This window comes from Eriocheir sinensis, chromosome 14, assembly GCF_024679095.1.
Source record: "Eriocheir sinensis breed Jianghai 21 chromosome 14, ASM2467909v1, whole genome shotgun sequence".
Lineage (NCBI taxonomy): Eukaryota > Metazoa > Arthropoda > Malacostraca > Decapoda > Varunidae > Eriocheir > Eriocheir sinensis.
In genome coordinates, this window is record NC_066522.1 from 4545511 (window position 1) to 4567159 (window position 21649).

The 21649-nt window shown below is 43.1% G+C and overlaps 1 protein-coding gene across 1 annotated transcript in view; it reads left to right on the forward strand.

Annotated features, from left to right (window-relative positions):
* LOC126998347 (uncharacterized) overlaps window positions 1-21649 on the forward strand; it is a 178425-nt gene that overhangs the window by 54583 nt on the left and 102193 nt on the right. Inside the window, exon 3 of the mRNA XM_050859858.1 lies at window positions 6557-6687. Coding sequence (XP_050715815.1) covers window positions 6557-6687 — 131 coding nt within the window. The remainder of the gene's footprint in view (window positions 1-6556; window positions 6688-21649) is intronic.

Consider the following 21649-nt stretch of genomic DNA (forward strand, 5'->3'; position numbering starts at 1 on the left):
TGTTGGATTTTTTTTTTTTTTTTTTTTTTGTGTGTGTGTGTGTGCGTATGTGTATTCGTGTGCCTGTTCGTGCTTGTATTGAAGATCACTAAAAGGTATAAAAAAAATCATCGTATTGGAAGTGAAAATTGAAAAAAAAATATTTATTTGAAAATAAGTCACACACAAAAAAACACCAAAGCACTATTAAAGCAACAACAACAACAACAAAAAAAAAAAAAAAAAAAGAGAGATCCTGTGACACTTATTTTCCTTTATCAAATCGAGCATCGCGAGCGTATATCATAATGGGTCAAGTTTTGTATTTTCACCCGATAGTCACAACCTCCTTTTTTCATCACAGGGTTTTAGAACCTTGATGCGCGTTTCCTTCCTTATCTATCGAGGACGAACATGTTGTGGCGATAAGAAGGAGCGGAGGTGCAGCGCGGGGCAACAACTGATTGTCCTTACCCCCCCCCCCTCCCTTACCCCCCCCTCTGTTCCCTTTATCTCTCTTTATCACCGTCACCAAACACAATCATTTTTATGCATGCCATCAGCTCCATTCGACTAATATCTTTATCTCCCTCTATTCTCTTATCTTCCATTATCCTACCCCCTTTTCCCTTGTCCCCTTTATCTCTTATCTCCATCACCATAGAACCAGGACACCTTTATTATAGGTATCATTAACTCTATTCGATTCAACATTTCTCTATCTCCCTCTATTCTCTATATATTTCTCACTCTACTAGTTTTCTATTTCCCTCAATTCAGCCTAAAATTTCTCTATCCCCCATTCTCTGTCTCCGTCCCTATATTCTCTCTCTCCCTCTTTTCAACTCACTATTCCTCTATCCCTCTATTCTCTATATCTCGCTCTACTAGTTTCTCTTTCCCTCAATTCAGCTTAAAATTTCTCTATCCCCCTTTCTCTGTCTCCGTCCCTATATTCTCTCTCTCCCTCTGTTCAACTTTCTATCCCTCTATTCTCTATATATCTCTCTACTCTACTAATTTCTCTTTCCCTCAATTCAGCTTAAAATTTCTCTATCCCCCTTTCTCTGTCTCCGTCCCTATATTCTCTCTCTCCCTCTGTTCAACTTTATATTCCTCTATCCCTCTATTCTCTATATATCTCTCTACTCTACTAATTTCTCTTTCCCTCAATTCAGCTTAAAATTTCTCTATCCTCCTTTCTCTGTCTCCGTCCCTATATTCTCTCTCTCCTTCTTTTCAACTCTATTCCTCTACCTTCCTCTATTCCATTCGACATTTCTCTATTTCCCTCTCTCTCCATCACCAAAGACAAAAATATTTATAGGTTTCATCAGCTCTTTAAACGACTCAACATTTTATCGAATAAGTATAAATTTTCTGTGGATTTTATTCGTCTGATTAGGATATTTCTGTGGGGGATTTATTCGCGTCATTTGCTTTAATTTTCATTTCGTATATATATATTTTTTTCCCTGAAGATGATTGTGGATGTAGGACGCACGTGTTCTTGACTATGCCCGCCTTTGCTGCTGCTACTTATATACACACACACACACACACACACACACACACACACACACACACATATACACACACACACCAGCCTCTCTTTTTAGGTGTTTTGACGCCAAGAACAATAAATATAGTCTGCATGTCACTATTTATCTCCACCTCTCATTACCCGGCGCCAACTTCATTATCTTTTACTTCGTCTTGACACTGTTCCATTCAGCCCTTTCACTACCACCACCCCCTGACCCCCCTCCCTATCCACCCCCTCCTCTCCCTCCTTCCCACCACTAGTCTCATTGTCACCCGCGTCTCTCCCATACCCGGGCACGAGTCGAGCACCTTAATGAGCAAAGTAGGTCTTCGGGTGCAGTGAACCGGGAATCTGGCGCTCCTGTCCCTTCCTTGTCCTTGCTAACCCATAATCTTATCTCACCCATATCGCTGTCACGTTCTCTCTCTTCCTAACTGTTCCCGACCCTATACTTTGTCTGTCCTTTCCTTGTCCTTGCTAACCCATAATCTAATCTTTGCCATATCGCTATCACGTTCTCTCTCTTCCTAACTGTTCCCGACCCTATACTTTGTCTGTCCTTTCCTTGTCCTTGCTAACCCATAATCTAATCTTTGCCATATCGCTGTCACGTTCTCTCTTTTCCTAACTTTTCCCTACCCTATACTTTGCCTCCTCGCCGTCCTCTTTTTACCTGTCCTTTCCTTGTCCTTGCTAACCCATAATCTAATCTTTGCCATATCGCTATCACGTTCTCTCTCTTCCTGACTGTTCCCTACCATATACTTTGCCTCCTCGCCGTCCTCCTTTAGCCTGTCCATTTCTTGCCGTGTCAAACCTCCACTTTACCATACGCTGCCACTTTTTGCCTGCCCCATACCCTGCCCTACCTTCTAGCCTCCTCCCTTCGCCTATCCCCCCTTCTGTCCTCCCTCCTTGCCTGTCCCTTCTCTCCTACCTAACCTCATACCCTGTCTCCTCGCCGTCCCCCTTTCCCTGTCCCCCACCCTGTCTCACCTCCTTTCCATCCTGTCACTGTCTCCTTCACTTTCTCTCTTGCCTGTTCCCTACCCTACCCTTTCTTGTCCCTTCCCTGACCTGCCTAACCTCATTTCCGTCCTTTCACTGCCACCTTTCCCTGTCCCTTCTCTGGCCTCTCTAACCTCATCTTCGTCATATTACTGCCCTTCTTAACCTGTCCCTTCTCTGGCCTGTCTAACCTCCTCCTCGCCCTGTCACTGCCACCTTTCCCTGTCCCTTCTCTGGCCTGTCTAACCTCCTCTTCGTCATATTACTGCCCTTCTTAACCTGTCCCTCACCCTGCCTAACCTCCTTTCCCTGGCCCATCCCTGTCCTGCCGAAAACCTCCACCCTATCACTCCCCTTTGCCTCTCTCTCTCTCCTGCTCATTCTCCTCTTCGCCATATTGCTGCCACTTTCGCTCTCTCACTCGCCTATCCCTTGCTGCCGTCTGGTCCCCTTCACCTTCCTCTTGCTACCACGTTTGCCCTTCTCCAGTCCTCCCTCTCCGCCTTTAGCTAGCCCCCCCGCCACGCCTCGCCCCGCCTCCACGCTGCCCTATCAAAAGCGATCATCTGTAGGCTCGCCGTTCTCTCTCTCTCTCCATCGATAAACAACCAACACTTGACCTGATTATTCTCCCCTCACTGTCTTTTTCTCCCCCTCTCCCACTCCTCCGTCATCTGCCTGTAGAAAGCCCCCTCACCCTCTGCTCCTCTCTCCCCTTCCCCCCCCCCCCTCACCTATCAAGGCAGAGCATGTGGTGTCGGGGATAACACCAGCATCACCAACAACAGCTTAGTAGCATCATATACCGATTTATCTCCCGTTGTCAGGAGGCTTAACTTGAAGTGGAAAACCATGCTGCCTGGCTCCTCACATACCCCCCCCCCCTCCTTACCCCATGCTCTCCCTTACCCCCATCACCCCTCCTCCTTCCCTCTCTACCTCCAACACTATCCTGGCTCTTATAACTGGGTCAACTCCTCTCTGTGTGTGTGTGTGTGTGTGTGTGGTCGTGTGTCGGTCGTTGCCCCTGAAGGCATTACGTGTAGAAAAGATTATAACGAGTGTTTGTGTGCGAGACAGCGGAGAGGAAGGCGCCTTGTTTGTTCCCTTGTTCTTGTGCCGCGGCGTCCCAAGAGTGGCTGGTAGTAGTGCGACGCAGACTTCAGATGGAGGGATGGAAGAAGGAAGGGGAGGAGGAAGGAAGGAAGGAAGGGAGGGAGGGAGGGAAGGAGACAGGGTGGCATGCAAGGACCGAATAAAAGAAATGAGAAGGGAGTGTTGGAAAGAGAAAGGGAAGGGAAGATGGGAAAAAGATAGAGATGTGAAAGGTGAGTGTGGGAAAGAAAGGGAGGGGACTGAGGGGAGAAGAAGAGGTACAGGGAAGAGGGAAAGAGAGAGAAGGGTGGAAGGAAGAGGGTAACGGGTGAAGGGAAACAAAAAGTAAGAGAGAGGGGAGGTAGTGGAAATAAATAGTGGCCAGAGAAAGGAAAAGGGAGGGAAGGAGAGAGGCATGCAGAGAACGAGGAAAAAAAAGATGAGGAGGGAGAAAGTGGGAAAGAGGAAGGGATGGGAAGAGACAAAAAGACAACAGACGAGGGAGATAGGCAGGGGATGAAGAAAGAGAAGAAAGGAGTTAAGAAAAAGGGAGATAAAGAGAAAGAAAAAGGAGAGGAGAGAAAGTGAACAAGGAGAGGGAGAGAGATAAAAAGATGGAAAAAAGATAAATTTGGAGAGTGAGATAGACGAGAGAGAGAGAGAGAGAGAGAGAGAGAATGTAAACAGATGGATTAGGGTGAATATGGATGATGCTTTGTCCGTTTGTTTGTTTGTTTGTTTGTTTGTTTGTTTGTTTCCTTTGTTGTGTGACTTCTCAAAATGATGCATGGATTTGTAGGATTCTCTCTCTCTCTCTCTCTCTCTCTCTCTCTCTCTCTCTTCACACCTTTCCCTCACGTCCAATGTCTCACCCTCCTCAAATTTTCACTTCCTTCCTGTCTTTTTTTTTTTTATTCTTCCCTTTTTTTTCTTCTATTCTTCCTTTTTTTCATTACACACACTTCTTCACTTCCTTTGCCTCTCTACCCTCTCTCCCTCTAATCTCCACTTCACTCTAGTTTCCTTCTCCGTTCCTTCGCTCTTCCTTCCTCATCCCACTTGCTCCTCCTTTCAGCCGCAAGATGGCGTTCAAAAAATAATTCCTGTCAAGTTAACGATCCAATTTCACAGCGACTTTACGAACTTTTGCGGTCATTTTTCTTCCCTCGTGTTCGGTCCTGAGTTCGCTTGAAATACGATGACAACAACAGCAAAAAAGATTAATCCCCTTTTAGTAGTTTTTTTTATAGTTTCTCTTTTTCTCCCTTCTCCTTTACTCCTTTCTTCTCTTTCTTCATCCCCTTTCCTCTCTCCCTCTTCTTTTTGTTATACCAGAAGCACAACAGTCCGGGAAATAAAAGGGTTGAAAAGTTTATGATTGCGTTTTTTCTTCTTTTTTTTGTCATGTTGTCGGACTGGCTTTTGAGCACGAGAAGCTTTTTTTTTAATCTTTTGAATGACATGCGAGTCGAGTGAGATTATCCTTTTTTTGTTCACGTAAGAGGGGGAGCGTTTTGCGTTAAGTCCTGACGTGATGAAGAAAAAAAGATGAAGCACAATTACGGGAAAATATCAAAACTTGCCTAACTCGAGATGGAGAGAAAAAGCATAATATTAACAATAGACAATCAACAATAGACGAAATAATAGAAAACCAAGAACTACTGCTACTAATACCACTACTACTACTACTACTACTACTACTACAATTACTACTGATACTACTACTACTACTACTACTGCAACCACTACTATTTACTTTTCTTCCCCTACTCCTAGTTCTCCATTAATAGTATTTTTTTCCTTCTTCCTTTACCTAGCCTACTATAAGAAAAAATATTCCACAACCTTTTCTCTCAAGCCGTAATCCTCTCGTTAGCGTGGAGCTTAACAAGGGTGAAGCAATATCCCTAAACTTCCTCCTCGTGCTCGCATATACAAGGAGAAGTTCGAAGGCTTGAAGTTTTTTGCCTCCAGTTTCCTTTCCTTTTTTTTTTTTTTTTTTTTTTTTTTCCTCGGTCGCTGCCCCTGTCAACTTGGTCCCCATAAAGATCCATTTGTGTCAGAACTTCTTTCCTCTCTCTCTCTCTCTCTCTCTCTCTCTCTCTCTCTCTCTCTCTCTCTCTCTCTCTCTCTCTCTCTCTCTCTCTCTCTCTCTCTCTCTCTCTCTCTCTCTCTCTCTCTCTCTCTCTCTCTCTCTCTCTCTCTCTCTCTCTCTCTCTCTCTCTCTCTCTCTCTCTCTCTCTCTCTCTCTCTCTCTCTCTCTCTCTCTCTCTCTCTCTCTCTCTCTCTCTCTCTCTCTCTCTCTCTCTCTCTCTCTCTCTCTCTCTCTCTCTCTCTCTCTCTCTCTCTCTCTCTCTCTCTCTCTCTCTCTCTCTCTCTCTCTCTCTCTCTCTCTCTCTCTCTCTCTCTCTCTCTCTCTCTCTCTCTCTCTCTCTCTCTCTCTCTCTCTCTCTCTCTCTCTCTCTCTCTCTCTCTCTCTCTCTATTTTTTATTCGTTTACATATTTATACATATTTTTTTTCTTTTTGAGTAGGCGTTCTCACTACCTCTATTACTACTATTACTACTGCTATGTCTTCCCCTCCTCCTCCCTTTTCTTTTTTTATAATTGTTGGTTTTCTTCTCTCATTCTTCTTCCTTTTCCTCATCCTGCTCCTCCTCTTTCTCCTCTTTTGTTTTTTTGTTCATGTAAATTTTTAGTTTAGTTTTCTTTTCCTTCTTCCTTTTTCTCCTCCTGCTCCTCCTTCTTTTTCTCCTCTTCAGTGTTAGTGTCAATACCACCTGCTCATCCTTACCACCACCACCACCACCACCACCGCCACCACCACCACCACAACCACCAACTGTTCACCCTTTAAACCTCCTCGCTCCTCACCACCACCACCATCACCACGCTAACCCACCTCTCTTCTCGTCCTCCTGCAGGTGATCCGTGATGCCGAGAAGCTGGCCTCCCGTATGAAGCACAGGGGCGCGTGTTCCTGCGACAACGACACGGGAGACGGCGCGGGGGTCATGGCCGCAATCCCCCACTCCTTCTACGCCGCTACCCTCGAGTGAGTACCCCGAGAACGTGTAATGGGTGGAGGAGGAGGTGAAGAAGGTGGAGGTAGAGGAGTAGAAGGAGAGTGGAAGTGGGTGGGAGAGGAACAGGAGAGAGGTAGAGAAGAAAGATAATTGGGCAAAGGAGATGTGTAGGAGGAGGTGAAGAAGGAGAATGTAGAGAAGGAGTAAAAGGAGAAGAGGGAGAAGGAGGTAGAAAAAGAGTGGAAGAAGAGTAGTATACCACTTTATGGAAAAATACTGGAGAGGAACAGGAAGAGGAGGAAGAAGAGGATAAAAAATAGTGCGTGGAGAAGATGAAAGTGAAGTAAAGAAAGCGATGAAGAAGATGGAGATGGACGAAGGAGTGTAAGGAAAATATCAGTGGGCTAGAGGAATACTGGAGAGGAACAGGAAGAAGAGGAAGAAGAGGATAAAAAATAGTGCGTGGAGAAGCTGAAAGTGAAGTAAAGAAAGAGATGATGGAGATGGACAAAGGAGTGGAAGGAAAATATCAGTGGGTTAGAGGAATACTGGAGAGGAACAGAAAAAGAACGTAAACTGGGCGGAGGAGAAGATAAAGAGGTGTAGGAAGAGGTGAAAGAGAAAAGGGAAGTAGAGAAATGAAGTAGGAGAGTAGTAGTGGGTGATGGAGGAACACTAGGAAGGAAGAGGAGGAGGAAAACAAAACATGTGGGTGAAATTGGAGGCGGGGAAGCATTAGAAGGAAAGTAGTAGTTAGTGGTGGGTAAAGGGAAGAGGAGGAGGAGGAGGAGGGTGTGTGTGTGGGAGGAGAATGAAGAGGACGAAGAAAAGAAGAAAGAGGAGGAAATGGAGGGTGTGATTATAGTATTGTGATGAAGAAAATGTGTGTAGGAGGAGAATGAAGAGAAGGACGAAAAGAAGAAAGAGGAGGAAATAGTATTAGCATGAAGGGAACAAGAGCATGGGAGGGGATATTTAAATTCTTCTTTTTTATAATCATGATGAAAAGTAAAACGCAAAGTAATGAATGGATGAAGGGACAGTTAATTTCACCGTGATTTTTCCGTCATAGAGAAAAATATAGGATAGGAGGAATTTATTAATAGGGTGGTTTTCAGTGGGTTCGTGCAGGATGGGAGGACTTCCTAAAACTATTCCAAAACGTCGAGAAAAGAAGATTGGAGGAGGAGGAAGCTATAATGCTCTGAAGAGGGTGTTCGTGTGTTGCTGGCACGGAGGAGAATCTGAGCGCCTTAGGAACTATGTAAATTGCCTCTTTCTGGGCCCAACTCTCCCCAACATGTCTTGAGTGGCATGCTAGGAGGAGGGATTTTTCTCCTTCCCGCTCCTCCTATTATACGCTTTGCTGCCCTCTCGTCCTCTCCCCGTCCTAGGTCTCAGTGGCCTTGTAGCCAGTGTTGCCGTATTGAAATTTTAGTTTAAGCTAAACCGTAATAAAAAAAGCCAGAAAAAAGCCAAACAAATTTTTAATGCATTTTCATGCATCAAATGAAAAGCTCCAGATCCAGGTCATTCATCTCCTCCCCGCTGGGATGTGCGGGACACACGGCATAAACCCTGTCCAATGTGAAGTTACTAAAAGTAATTTCTGGAGGTGCAGTGAAGTCTATGCAACATTTACTTGAAATCAATAATTCTGGCCTGACACACAACAGCATCAAGAAGATTCAGTTACATTGTGTTTCTTGCCGTCGTTTTGGTGATACACGAGAAAATATCCTCAACTAATATTTTCAACTACAGTATTGCTGGCAGGGGTTATCAGGCAAGTAAGAGCAAATCAGGCAAGCTCTTTAAACACCTTATGCTGAGGTGCACCAACACAAAACTGTTCAGCATCAGTAGGCAGTCCATCACTCCTGGCGCAGAAATATTGCCCAGCGTAACTGACCAAAAACATTTATCTGTGCAGAAAAAAGATGACTTGTAATTTTTGTGCAGATAATTTTAGCATGTAAAAAACATTTAAAGAAAAGCCTAAAAGCAAAATGAATTTTCTGAATCCAACCAAATTGAGTCAGATTTCTGGGATCTGGCGTTAAAAGTTAATCTGGCAGCCCTGCTTGTAGCCCCTTGTTGTGACGCATTCACACCCCGGTAGCCTCCGCTGATCCGTCTCTTTGTGTGTCTCGATATTTACCTTATAGTCCCCTTGTTCTCGTTTCCTAGTTTGTCTCTTTAGTAACTTTATAGTCCCCCTTTTCTCCTTCTGTCCTCTCTGTCTCTTATTTAGCTTGTAGCCCCAATAATCTCTTTCTTTGTGTCTCCTTTAAGTTTCATTCTCCTTTTTCTCGTTCTATTTCCTTTTCTGTCTCGTTCTTTACCTTGTCGCCTCCTCCCTTTGGCTTCATCTCTTTCTCTGTCTCATTCATCTTCTAGCACCTCCCCTCATTCTGCCTCCCTTGATGTCTCTTATTAACCATGCTGGGCCTTCCCTCACTGATCTGTCCCCCTTTTCTCTCTCTTATTTTCCTTTTCGCTTCTCCCTCTTGTTCTGTTTCCCTTTCTCTGCAGTCCTTTTGATCTACCTAACTATCTCTTTCTCATCCCACTGCAACCCCCTCGAACTTTCTTTTCTCCTTCGTGTAAAAGAAAACTTGAGAGGAACGTTAATTTAGCGTTGAAAGTTTGAGTAAGAGAGGATTGAGTTGTGTGAGTGAGTGAGAAGTAAGAAGCTGGGGGTCGAAGATTGGGTGAGTTACTAAGGGAGATTTGAGGCATGTGAGTTAGTACGTGACTGATTGGATGGCATCGAAGTCCTTAACGAGGGACCTTTGAGGTGTGTGGGGAGCAAATGAGTGACTGATTGAGTGGCTGGCATCGAAGTTTGAGTGAGTATTGGGCTGAGAGAGTGAGTGAGTGGTTGGTATTGAAGTTTTACGTGAAGGATGTTTGAGGACTGTCAGTGAGAGAGTGAGTGAGAAAAGAGTTACCGCCGAAGTTTAGGAGAGGGAAGATTGAAATGTAAGTGAGTGAGTGAGTGAGTTAGGGTCGAATTTAGAGTAAGCCGTATGGGGAGTAAGAGTAGGATGTGCATGGGTGAGTGGGTGAGTGAGGGGGTTAGAGAGGCGTGCGTCAAGTGTAATAAAAGCGGTGCCTGTCAGGGTTGTAAGGGGAAGTATTTTTCGAGGGTGCAGAGGAAGGGAGAGAGACATGGCGTGAGGGATTGAAGGGGAGAGAGACAGGAAAGGAAACGGGGACAGAGACGAAACGAGAGAGAGAGAGAGAGAGAGAGAGAGAGAGAGAGAGAGAGAATCATTATTGGAACCCTCCTCTTACACACTGCAGGCCCAACAAAATTTACAACAACCCCTAAACATCGCAGACAGAGAGACAGACAGACAGAGAGACAGACAGACAGACAGAGAGACAGACAGACAGACAGAGAGACAGACAGACAGACAGACAGACAGACAGACAGACAGACACCAGACAGAAATAGAGAGAGAGAGAGAGAGAGAGAGAGAGTGTAGTGTAGTGTGTGTAAACGGAGAGGGGGAGCCACTAAACTTAGATCTGACACACGCTGCTCTACATATGGATTGCGATAAGGTGTGTTTGTAGAGGAGGAAGAAAACGTGTGCGTGCGTGCGTGGAACTAAAGGAACTGAGCACGTACAGACAAAAAACCCTGCGTACCAACCCCATGTGAGAGTATCCGTAAAAAATAAAAAAATAAATAAAAAATAACCACTATCTTTAGAAAAATGCAGTACTCTCTGTTGTGTAGATGAACGATGCGAGGATGGCGTACGTGAACAGTAGCCGAGGAAAAAAAAAAAAAGGAAAAATGGAAACTGTAAAAATTAAATAAAATCTTATGAAAATGCTGAAAATGATAGATTAAAAAACTGCAGCAAGACGGCAGGGAAAAGAAGGAAGTAAAAGAAATTGCTTGAACTTCACTACAGATAAAACAGAACATGACGAAATACTTGTACCCTGAAGCGCTACTATGGGGATGAATATGGAGCCGAAAGGAAGCGGAAAACATAGAGGCTGATATTGTAGAAGAAACAGCTGTATGGTATAAGATGGAACAATAAATATTGCTTGAATTTCACCATATATATAAAACGGAATCACTACTTAACCCGGTAGCAGCGGGGATCATGTTTCTTAATTGTCCCTCTAAGCGAGAAAAAATTAGAAAAAAAATCATCACTCACACAAACCATTTCATAAGATATATCAAAGCATTTGTGATCAGTTTATGCATCATCTAGTATTTTGGGGGGTTTATATCATGGCACAAATTTGGACCGTCTCTGCTACACATTAAAGCCACAAATTTGGCCCGTCGTTGCTACCGGATTAAGGAATGAAAATGGAAATAAAAGAAGTTGCTTACAATATACTCGCCTTATGAATGCATGTGTGGATCAATGGAGGAGCGCATGGCATCCATTATTTAGCTCCCTCCGTAGCGGGCGTGAGTCACTGATTGCCACACCGCGAACACCTGCAGCGCCTCTTCTTTTTACGTGGAGATGAACACACCCGAGTAACCTTTAGCGCCGGTTTATTACAGTTATGATTGGGTTAGACGGAGCGGAGGAAAAATCAACACCTGCACCACCACCACCACCACCACTACCGCTACCACCACTACCACTACCACCACTACCACTACCACCACCACTACTACCATCACCAAAAACACCACCACCACCACCACCATCATCGTCACCACCACCATCATCGTCACCACCACCACCACCACCACCACCACCACCACTACTACCACCACCACCACCACCACTACCACTACCTCCACCACCACCACTACTACCACCTCTACCACCACTACCACTACCATCACCACCACCACCTATACCACCACCACCACCTATACCACCACCATCACCTCTACCACCACCTCTACCACCACCATCATCGTCACCACCATCATCGTCACCACCACCACCGCCACCATCATCGTCACCACCACCACCACCACCACCATCATCGTCACCACCACCACCACTACTACCACCACCACCACCACTACCACTACCACCACCACCACCACTACTACCACCTCTACCACCACTACCACTACCATCACCACCACCACCGTCACCACCACCACCGTCACCACCACCATCACCACCACCACCACCACCACCACCACATTCGCTTCTCATGTTTCTTAATCACCGAGGGCACACATTTTTGGACCAACGTCAAAGATTTCATCACACTTCTCTTCCCCAGCGCGCGCCCACACACACACACACACACACACACACATTCTATTCTTGCTTCCCCGTTAGTTGTAAAAGCTGTAATATTCTGCAAATAATAGAGGCAGCCCCACCAATACCATCACCATCACCCTCCCCACCAATACCATCACCATCACCCTCCCCCCCACCACCACCACCATCACCATCACCCCCCCCCCCACCACCACCACCACTTCCTTTGATGCTTTGAGCTGGAGTTGAACATGATTTTTACTATTTTTCCCCGCCTCGCTTCCCTCATCACAATATCATTTCCAGCAGCAGCAGCGCCGGCGGGAATGGGTGGAGGTAGGCAGTAGTACAAAGGCTTATTTTCCTCCCTTTGTTGTCCGCTTACGATCACGAACTCTTTTTACATAGTATTTATCATCATCGTTTTTTTTGGGGGGGGATTTGATTTTTTTCTTTTTCTATAAATTCTGATAGAGGAAGAACATGATTTGGTAGCGAGGCGGGTTTTTTGAGAGATTCGTGAATTTGCTGATTAAAAAAGGAGGTAAAAAAGTTGGGATAATGAAAGACGGAGGAGGAGGAGAAGAAGAAGAAGAAGAAGAAGTGTCCTTTCTCCAATATTAACCAACGTGCCTTTGCTGCCCAGTTGCTAGGAAACGTAACTTTTTAGCCTTATTACTTTTTACTCCTCGTCCTTCTCCTTTTTCTCCTCCCCCTCCTCCTCCTCCTCTTCTCCTCCTCCTCCTCCTCCTTCCTCATCTTTTCCGGGTCACTAAATCTTTCCTTCCATCTGCCACATATTGCTCGTTACTCATTAGCCTCGCGATATATAAAATTGCCGGCCACTTATCGTCTCCTAGCAGGGCCGAAGAGGCGGATCATTGGCTGCCTGGCTCTTGGGAAGGAGGGACGGATGGAGCGAGCGCGGGAGGGAGAGAGGGAGGGATTGGGTCATACTGTGTGGGGGTGGGTGGGTGGGGGGGTGCGTGCGTGTGTGTTTAAAGAGACTAGGAGGATGCAGTGACGTGTATATACAGTAAAATGGATGTCGTATGTCTTTGAATGTACATAGAGGGTAAATATGACTGTCTCCTCTCTGTCTCTATTTCTCCATCAGTCTATCTTTGTGTTTGAGTGTATTTAAAGGGACCAGAATGATGCAGTGACGTGTATAAACAGTAAAATGGATGTCGTATGTCTTTGAATGTACATAGATAGATGGAGGGTAAATATGACTTTCTCCTCTCTGTCTCTATTTCTCCATCAGTCTATCTTTGTGTTTGAGTGTATTTAAAGGGACCAGAATGATGCAGTGACGTGTATAAACAGTAAAATGGATGTCGTATGTCTTTGAATGTACATAGATAGATGGAGGGTAAATATGACTTTCTCCTCTCTGTCTCTATTTCTCCATCAGTCTATCTTTGTGTTTGAGTGTATTTAAAGGGACCAGAGTGATGCAGTGACGTGGATAAACAGTAAAATGGATGTTGTATGTCTTTGAATGTACATAGATAGATGGAGGGTAAATATGACTTTCTCCTCTCTGTCTCTATTTATCTATCAATCTATCTTTGTGTTTGAGTGTATTTAAAGGGACCAGAGTGATGCAGTGACGTGGATAAACAGTAAAATGGATGTTGTATGTCTTTGAATGTACATAGATAGATGGAGGGTAAATATGACTTTCTCCTCTCTGTCTCTATTTCTCCATCAGTCTATCTTTGTGTTTGAGCGTATTTAAAGGGACCAGAAGGATGCAGTGACGTGTATAAACTAAAATGGATGTCGTATGTCTTTGAATGTACATATAGTCCAGTAGAAATTAACAGATTTTTGGCCTAACCCAGACATTTGAGATAACAGCCAGCTTTTTGTGTAAAAACCTTCATATTAGTCCCCTTAACCAGCAGAACAAATTCAACACTAATCAACCTTGGGGAACTTGGATTTTGGTAGACATGCATAATACGTTCCGCAAAAAAAATGAGAAAATAGCGTAAACAAAGAATGTGATATAAAATACTAAACAAGCTGAAATAACCTGCAAAAACTGAGTGAGTGTGTTAAGTTCATGCAATTCTCATGGGTTAAATTACTAATACTACAAAAAAGGAATGTTTCATGCAAAAATAGCCTGAAATCGTATAAAAATGGCCTAAAATAAACCCTATGTTCACTGGTCATCATTAAAAATTACATTATTTCATAGCTGCGCAATGATATGTAGCCCTATTTGCAGCTGAACTACATTTATTTATATCCTGTACTGGGCCATGTAACGTACAAATGCAATAAAACGCTATGTTAGCAAGCTAGCGCTTTGTTGAGGCAGTGTTGGCAAACTGCCTGATGGGCCGTCAGCTGACTGAGTCAACACGGATGAAGCCGGAACAGCGTGGCTGTAAGTTAAGTAAGATCCACCGGAATGAACAAGTCTTCTGGAGTGGGACATGGACTGATATGACTATAGAACAGTGTCTCATGAGGGCAGGAAAGACACATGGTGGTCTTATTAACATCACTCACAAAGAGGCAGCAAGAACAAAGTGGTTGCTATCGGCCCATGTCACTGCACAATATTGTGATGCATTGAGAGCTCTTACGGGAACATCCACTGGAACCTGGTCAGAACAACACCGAGAAATGACTCCCGGTTGTCGTAAGCGTGACTTTGGTGATCTGCAGAAGTTTGTGTCATTTCTTCGCAGTCACAATCCCTTCAGCAGTGCAGGTAGCTCAGAACTGAGAAACATCTCATCTGGACTGATTGCTGATGACCGTGTCAATGTAGATGAGGCCAAACAGATTGGAACTGACATACACAATAAGCTGACAGGTAAACGGTTTGGTGACATAGTACTCAAGAGGTCTGATCAGGCACGCACATTCAATGTCATGAGGAAGCCTGTCCGTGTCGAGAATGAGGATATCTGTATGTCTTCTGCTGAGCTGCAGCAACGTTTGCTGTCCATTGCATATGTCAATGGACCCCTGATCAGAGCATTTTCACATATGAGCTTGCAACTGTTGCACCATCCCTTTTCCAAGATGACGGAAGCATGAGAAAGTCGCAGAAGTCCCAACTGGCACAACACATAATGAAGATGAGTCCTAACATCACTGAACATCCTGTTGAACAGCCTGCAGCAACTGTGATAGATGGATGTGCCCTCCTGTATCGTCTAGCATGGCCAAAGGTTGGGACAGTGCACTCTGTCTGTGAATCATATGTTGGTGCTGTCATTCAACATCAGAGAGCTAGTGTTCCATTGTGTGTTGTGTTTGATAGTTACAAAGTGCGCACAACAAAAGACAGTGAGCAGAAGCGCCGTCGTGTTCAGCAGGCATCATTTCCTGACATGGTTGTGGAACCAAGGACAAGTGTTCCCACCAATAAGACTGGCTTCCTTTCAAACGTGCGTAACAAGCAGAACCTCGTCAACTTGCTAGGCATGTATCTGAGACAGGCTGGTATCCAGGTGACACATGCTGGTGATGAGGGTGATGCAGATGTGGTCATTGTGCGCAAGGCACTAGACTTTGCTGAGGATCACACAAACGTATGTGTATTGGCTGATGACACAGATATATTGATTCTGCTGATGTATCACTCCAGCAATTCAAGCAATATTTGTTTGCAGACCAAAGCACATGTGATCTCTATAAAGGTTGCCCAAGAAGCTCTAGGGAGAGACATGTGCAGGTGTTTACCATTTGCACATGCAATGTCAGGTTGTGACACTACATCAGCCCTGTTTGGGATAGGAAAGGTGAAAGTCCTCAAAGTTCTTCAGTCGGCACAAAGTTTGAGATCAGACATTCTCATATTTGGTGAAACAGGTGCTTCACCAAAGGAGCTGCATCGTGTTGGGGAACAGTTTGTGGCAGCATTCTACAAAGGTGGATCTAAGGCACCAAAGCCTTGGATGAACTTCGCTACTTACATGATCTCCCCAAAGTATGTAGCCATTGAACGGATGCCTCCTACCAGTAGAGCATGTTACTTTCATTGCCTGCGAGTCCACCACCAAGTTAGTACCTGGCGTAATCTACGCACAGTCCTCAGCAAGGAGGAGTATGGTTTCAAGCTGGAGGCTGGTTCTGTGGTCCCAATAATAACGGATATGGCTCCTGCACCCTCAGATCTGCTCCGTGAAATTCGCTGTTCTTGCAAGAGTAGCAAGAAGCTGTGTGCATCCTGCAGTTGTGCTAAGAAACGTCTGCCGTGTAGCATTCATTGCAAGTGCGAGGGCCAATGTGAAAACTTCCACCAGTATATCAAATCACCGATGAGACTGATGATGATGGGGAATCATAAGTGTGAATTCATCTACTGAAAAACAGTGTTATGTCTCACTTAGTTACTTAGCAAATGACACTTTCTGACTATCTGTGTTTATGTTGATTTGGCAAGGCATTCAGCTTACCTGCTTAAATCTCTGGCACGTATGATCCCTAATGAACATGTGATGAGATATATGTGTTTTTTGTCAATTGTCACACATCAAATATGTGCTGCCTTAACATGCTGTGTTAGAGTGCTTCTGTGCCACAATAGCGTGATTACTGTCATCTAATTGTATACAATGACAGTTGTGTTTTGTTGCCATTTTGAATTTGTGTTATGTAATATATGATTTCCATAGCATTTAGATCTGTAGTCAATGACATGTATATCACTGTACTAAGCTGGGAAATGCAAATTCATCATTTAACACATTTTTCTTCAAAGATATATTTTATAACAGAATTTTGACATTAAGGAACAGTATAACGTACTCAATCTTACTAAAAGGTAGCTGAATATACTCAAATCTCATCAGGTTGTATTCAAATACTATAATAACATATATAGAGATATAAATTTGGTATCTATGTGATATCTATAATAAGAACTATGCTTGTTCATAATTTACCGGAAGCCATTTGTCCGCCATTTTGAATTTGTGAGAAGAAAACATATTTCCCCAAGGTTGATTCCTGTTGAATTTTTTTTACATTCAATTGATGCCCTAAGGAAGGTAATTGTGCAAAAATTTGGCTGTTACCTTAAATGTTTGGGTTCCGGTCAATTTCTACTGGACTAATAGATAGATGGAGGGTAAATATGACTGTCTCCTCTCTGTCTCTATTTCTCCATCAATCTATCTTTGTGTTTGAGCGTATTTAAAGGGACCAGAATGATGCAGTGACGTGGATAAACAGTAAAATGGATGTCGTATGTCTTTGAATGTACATAGATAGATGGAGGGTAAATACGACTTTCTCTCTGTCTCTATTTATCTATCTTCCTGTGTTTGAGTTTATTTAAAGGGACCAGAAGGATGCAGGGACGTGACGTGGATAAACAGTAAAATGGATCTCGTATTTTAGAACGTACATAGATAGAGAGGGTAATTGATTTTCACGCCTCTCTATCTATCTATCAGGAAACCTTTGCTCACGTAATTGATTGCTCTTTCGGCCACCTCTTCGGATTCTTTACAGGAACAGCGAGTAGCGGGCTTTTTTTATTGGTTTTTTTTTTGTGCCCTTGTGCTGTCTCCTTTGCTGTAAAAAAAAAAAAAATCTATCTGCTTATCTATCTCCTTGCAGCGGTGGATCAATAATGTTTAAGTGCGTTGCCTCCTCATACTCTTACGGGATGAGACGTAGCAGCAGCAGCAGGAGGAGGAGGAAGAGAAGCAAGTTAGAAGCGTGTTTGCTTTTCCTTAGAAGTTGACATTGCGCTAAGAATGTTTGTTCTGAATGTTTGTTTTGACTCGTGAAAGTAAAACGTGTGGAAGGAAATTGGAGTGTTGACGCGATTTCACGAGGAAGGAAAGATATATAAGGATGCCAGCAAATAATAGTGTGTCGGTCGTTCATTGCGGGATAATAAAGACTGGTTGAACTGAATGAAGGCAGATATTTGAGGATATCGGAAAATAATAGCGTGTCGATCGTTCATTGCGGGATAATAAAGACTGGTTGAACTGAATGAAGGCAGATATTTGAGGATGTCGGAAAATAATAGCGTGTAGGTCGTTCAGTGCAGGGTAATAAAGAGTGGTTGAACTGAATGAATGCAGATATTTGAGGATGCCAGAAAATAATAGTGTGTAGGTCGTTCATTGCGGGATAATAAAGAGTGGTTGAACTGATTGAATGCAGATATTTGAGGATGCCAGAAAATAATAGTGTGTCGGTCGTTCATTGCGGGATAATAAAGAGTGGTTGAACTGATTGAATGCAGATATTTGAGGATGCCAGAAAATAATAGCGTGTAGGTCGTTCAGTGCAGGGTAATAAAGAGTGGTTGAACTGAATGAATGCAGATATTTGAGGATGCCAGAAAAAGATAGTATGACGATCTTTGAGAACAGGATAACTTAAAAGAGTAGAAACGCCGAGTCTGAAAGAAGAAAAAGAATGATGGCAATATAAAACAAAAAACGGGAAATTTAAGAAGCGGACAAAGTTAATAAAATCAATCACGATGTTGAACTGAGTGGATGCAGATATATGAGGATGTCGGAAAATAATAATGTGTACAGGAAAATATGAAAGAGTGGCTGAGCTGAATTTGTGCCTAGGCGAGGGACATGACCGTATCTCTGCTAAGGGTAGTGGAGTGAACGATTTGAGTCCACGCGCTTTATAATATATGTTAAGTAGGTAGACACTTTTATTCAATTCCTGACATGAGTTTTTATTATACTTTGACGCAAGTTTATTCTGCAAGTGGTATGCTGGTGGATTATAGTTTTAAGGATTGTTAGAAAGAGAAACTGTGGGGCGAAAATAAGGTCATCAATTATTAAAGAGCTTGCTAAACTTGGCGGGGGGCAAAGAAAAGATTAGAGGCAAAAAAAGGATAAATGCAGAGTAGAAACTGTTTAAGAAGTGTTTGAGTTGAAAGTTCGTTAATTGGAAAGCCTAGCAAAGGAGGGGAGGGGAGAGGAGAGGAGAGAAGAAAAGTAAAGAGAGAGAGAGAGAGAGAGAGTATTATCCTACCCAAACGCCACTACATGAAAACAAAGCGGGGTGGATACGATATTAAAGGAAGGGAAAATGGCATGGAACACTCCAGAGACAAGAACAACATCAAATAAAAAGCACAATAAAAGAAACAAGTGCACGAAATAAGAATCCTTTTAGCGGGGAATAAAAATAAAAATAAAATAAAACGACCCTGGCAGCGCTGAACGTAAAAAGGTAATCGCGTTTGAGTGGATCATGTAACGCTAATTGGTGCTCGCAGGTGTTAGGGTGCAAGGTGAAAGGGACGAAGTGGTAAGACGTAGCTGTTATTATTACTAAGTATTATTGTTGTTATTATTTCTATCAATATTATTTTTTTATTACTACGGTGCACATTTTTTTAAGTGCTGTATTTTGCTTTTCTAGTGATAATAGTGGGAATAATGATAATGTGAATAAATGACAGCGATTAGTAGAACGAGTATGTCATTATCTTTATTATCATCATTATTATCGCTGTAGTAGTAGTAGTAGTAGTAGTAGTAATAATAGAAGTAGTAGTAGTAATAGAAGTAGTAGTAGTAATAGTATTAGTAGTAGTAATAGTAGTAGTAATGGTAGTAGAAATAATAATGGTGGTGGTAGTAGTAGTAATAGCAGTAGTAGTAATAGTAGTAGTAGTAGTTGTTGTTCCAGTTAGTTTTTTTGTGTGTGGCGTTAGTACCATTATTTTCATCATCGTCATCATCATCAAAAGCCACCAGTCTCCCCTTTGTTTTCCATTTACATCCACTCACTCTCCTCTGTTCCAATATTTTCACGCTTTCGACACAGCGTGATGGAAGCTATTGATATTTTTCTCGTTTTATCTGAACCCCGTCACTCGCTTGCAGCTGTTATTGGAAGGTGAAACGAGTGGAGAGGGGAAAGAGGAAGAGGGGGAGGAGGAAGGAATGGAGGAGGAGGAGCTGGAAATATAAACAATAGAGGAAGAAGGGCAGGAAGGACGAAAAATATGCCTGAATAATAATGAGGAGGAGGAGGAAAGGAAGGAGGAATGGAGGAGGAAGGAAGAAAAGGAATGGATGCAGTATTAGGAGGAGGACCAGGAGTAGAATGTATGCGCAGGAGAAGGAGGAATGGAAGCAATATTAGGAAGAAGGGAAGGAATAGATCTAGCGTGAAGAGGAGGAAGAGGAATGAAGAAGTAGGAAAAAGAGTGGATGTAGTATTAGAAGAAGGAGCAAACGGAGAAATGAAGGAACAGGAAGACGAGGAGGAATGGAAGCAATATTAGAAAGAAGAGAAGGAATATATCTAGTATGAAGAGGAGAAAGAACAATGAAGAAGTAGGAAAAGGAGTGGATGTATTATTAGAAGAAGGAAACGGAAAAATAAAGGAACAGGAAGACGAGGAGGAATGGATGGAACATTAAGTGGAGAATTAAGTGATTGGAGGATGCAGAAAGAAAGAGAATAAAGTTAGAGGGACCGGCAATTAGGGAGAGAGAGAGAATTCAAGATATATGTATGTACCTTCTTTTATTTTACTCGCTTCATTTGTTTCACGTCCTTCCCTTCCCTTCTTCAGTCCTATAACTTCTTCCTTCTCTCTCTTTTTTTTTTCTTCCTTGCTTTCATACTTCCATTTTTTTCTTTCCTGCTGCCGTCTTTCCTTACTCCCTCGCTAATTGCTTTCTCGATCTGTCTCCTTGTCCCTCTCTTCTTCTTTTCTTCGTTTTCTTTCTCCTTCCTTTCCCTCTTTATCTTTTTTTTTCCCAGTCCCCCTTTTCTTTGTTCTCTCACCTTTCTTCTTTTTTCTCCTCTTCCTCTTTTACCTTCTCTTACCTCTTTCTCTCCCCAACACAGTTTATTTTCTCCTTCAAATAATCCTTCCCTCGTTTTCTCCTCCCTCTTTTCCCTCCTTTCCTCCTTTCCCCTCCTCTTCCTCTCCTTTGTCCTCTCTTTCCCTCCTTCCTCCCGACCTTCTACAATATTTATGACTTGAGGAATTTAAGGGGATGATCAACCGACACACACACACACACACACACACACACACACACACACACACACACACACACACACACACACACACACACACACACACACACACACACACGTACGTCGATAAGAGTTCACTTTTCCTCTTCCCCTTCAGCACTTTTTTTTATTTTTTTTTTTATTTTTTTTTTTTACATTCCTTTATTTTCGTTTTCCTCTCCTCTGGCTTCCCACTTTCTCGCTTTTTCCTCCATTTTTTTTTTTGTTTTTTTTTGTGTGTGTCTTCCTTTGATCATGTTTCGTATTTCATCTTCTTTTATCCTCCATGTTTCCTTTTTCTTTACGTTTCTTCTCCTCCTTTTTTTCCTAGTATTTCGTTTTTTCCTGTTTTCGTAATTTTTCTCTGTCGGGTATATCCTCTTGATTTCCTCATCTTTTTTTTCTCCTCTCCTCTCCTCTCCTATTTCCCTTTCGTTTTTGTTTTCTCTCTGCTTTCGTCTTTTTCATTCCTCTAGTTTCCTCCCCATTTTTATCTTTCTCCTTCGTGTCCTCTTTACGGATTCTCTCTCCTCTTTCCTCCCTTTTCTAAATCCCCTTTTCTCCTTCCCTTCTTTGTTTTCATCTTTTTATATTTCCCACTCCATCTTTTTCTTCGTTTTCTCTTCTGTCCTTCTTTAAATTCCTTCTGTTTACTCTCTTTTTTATGCCCTCCTTTCCTCGTTTTGTTCACTAGTATATTTTTTCATCTTACCTTCCCACCACCACCACCACCTCCATTCCTCCCATATCCACCTCTTCC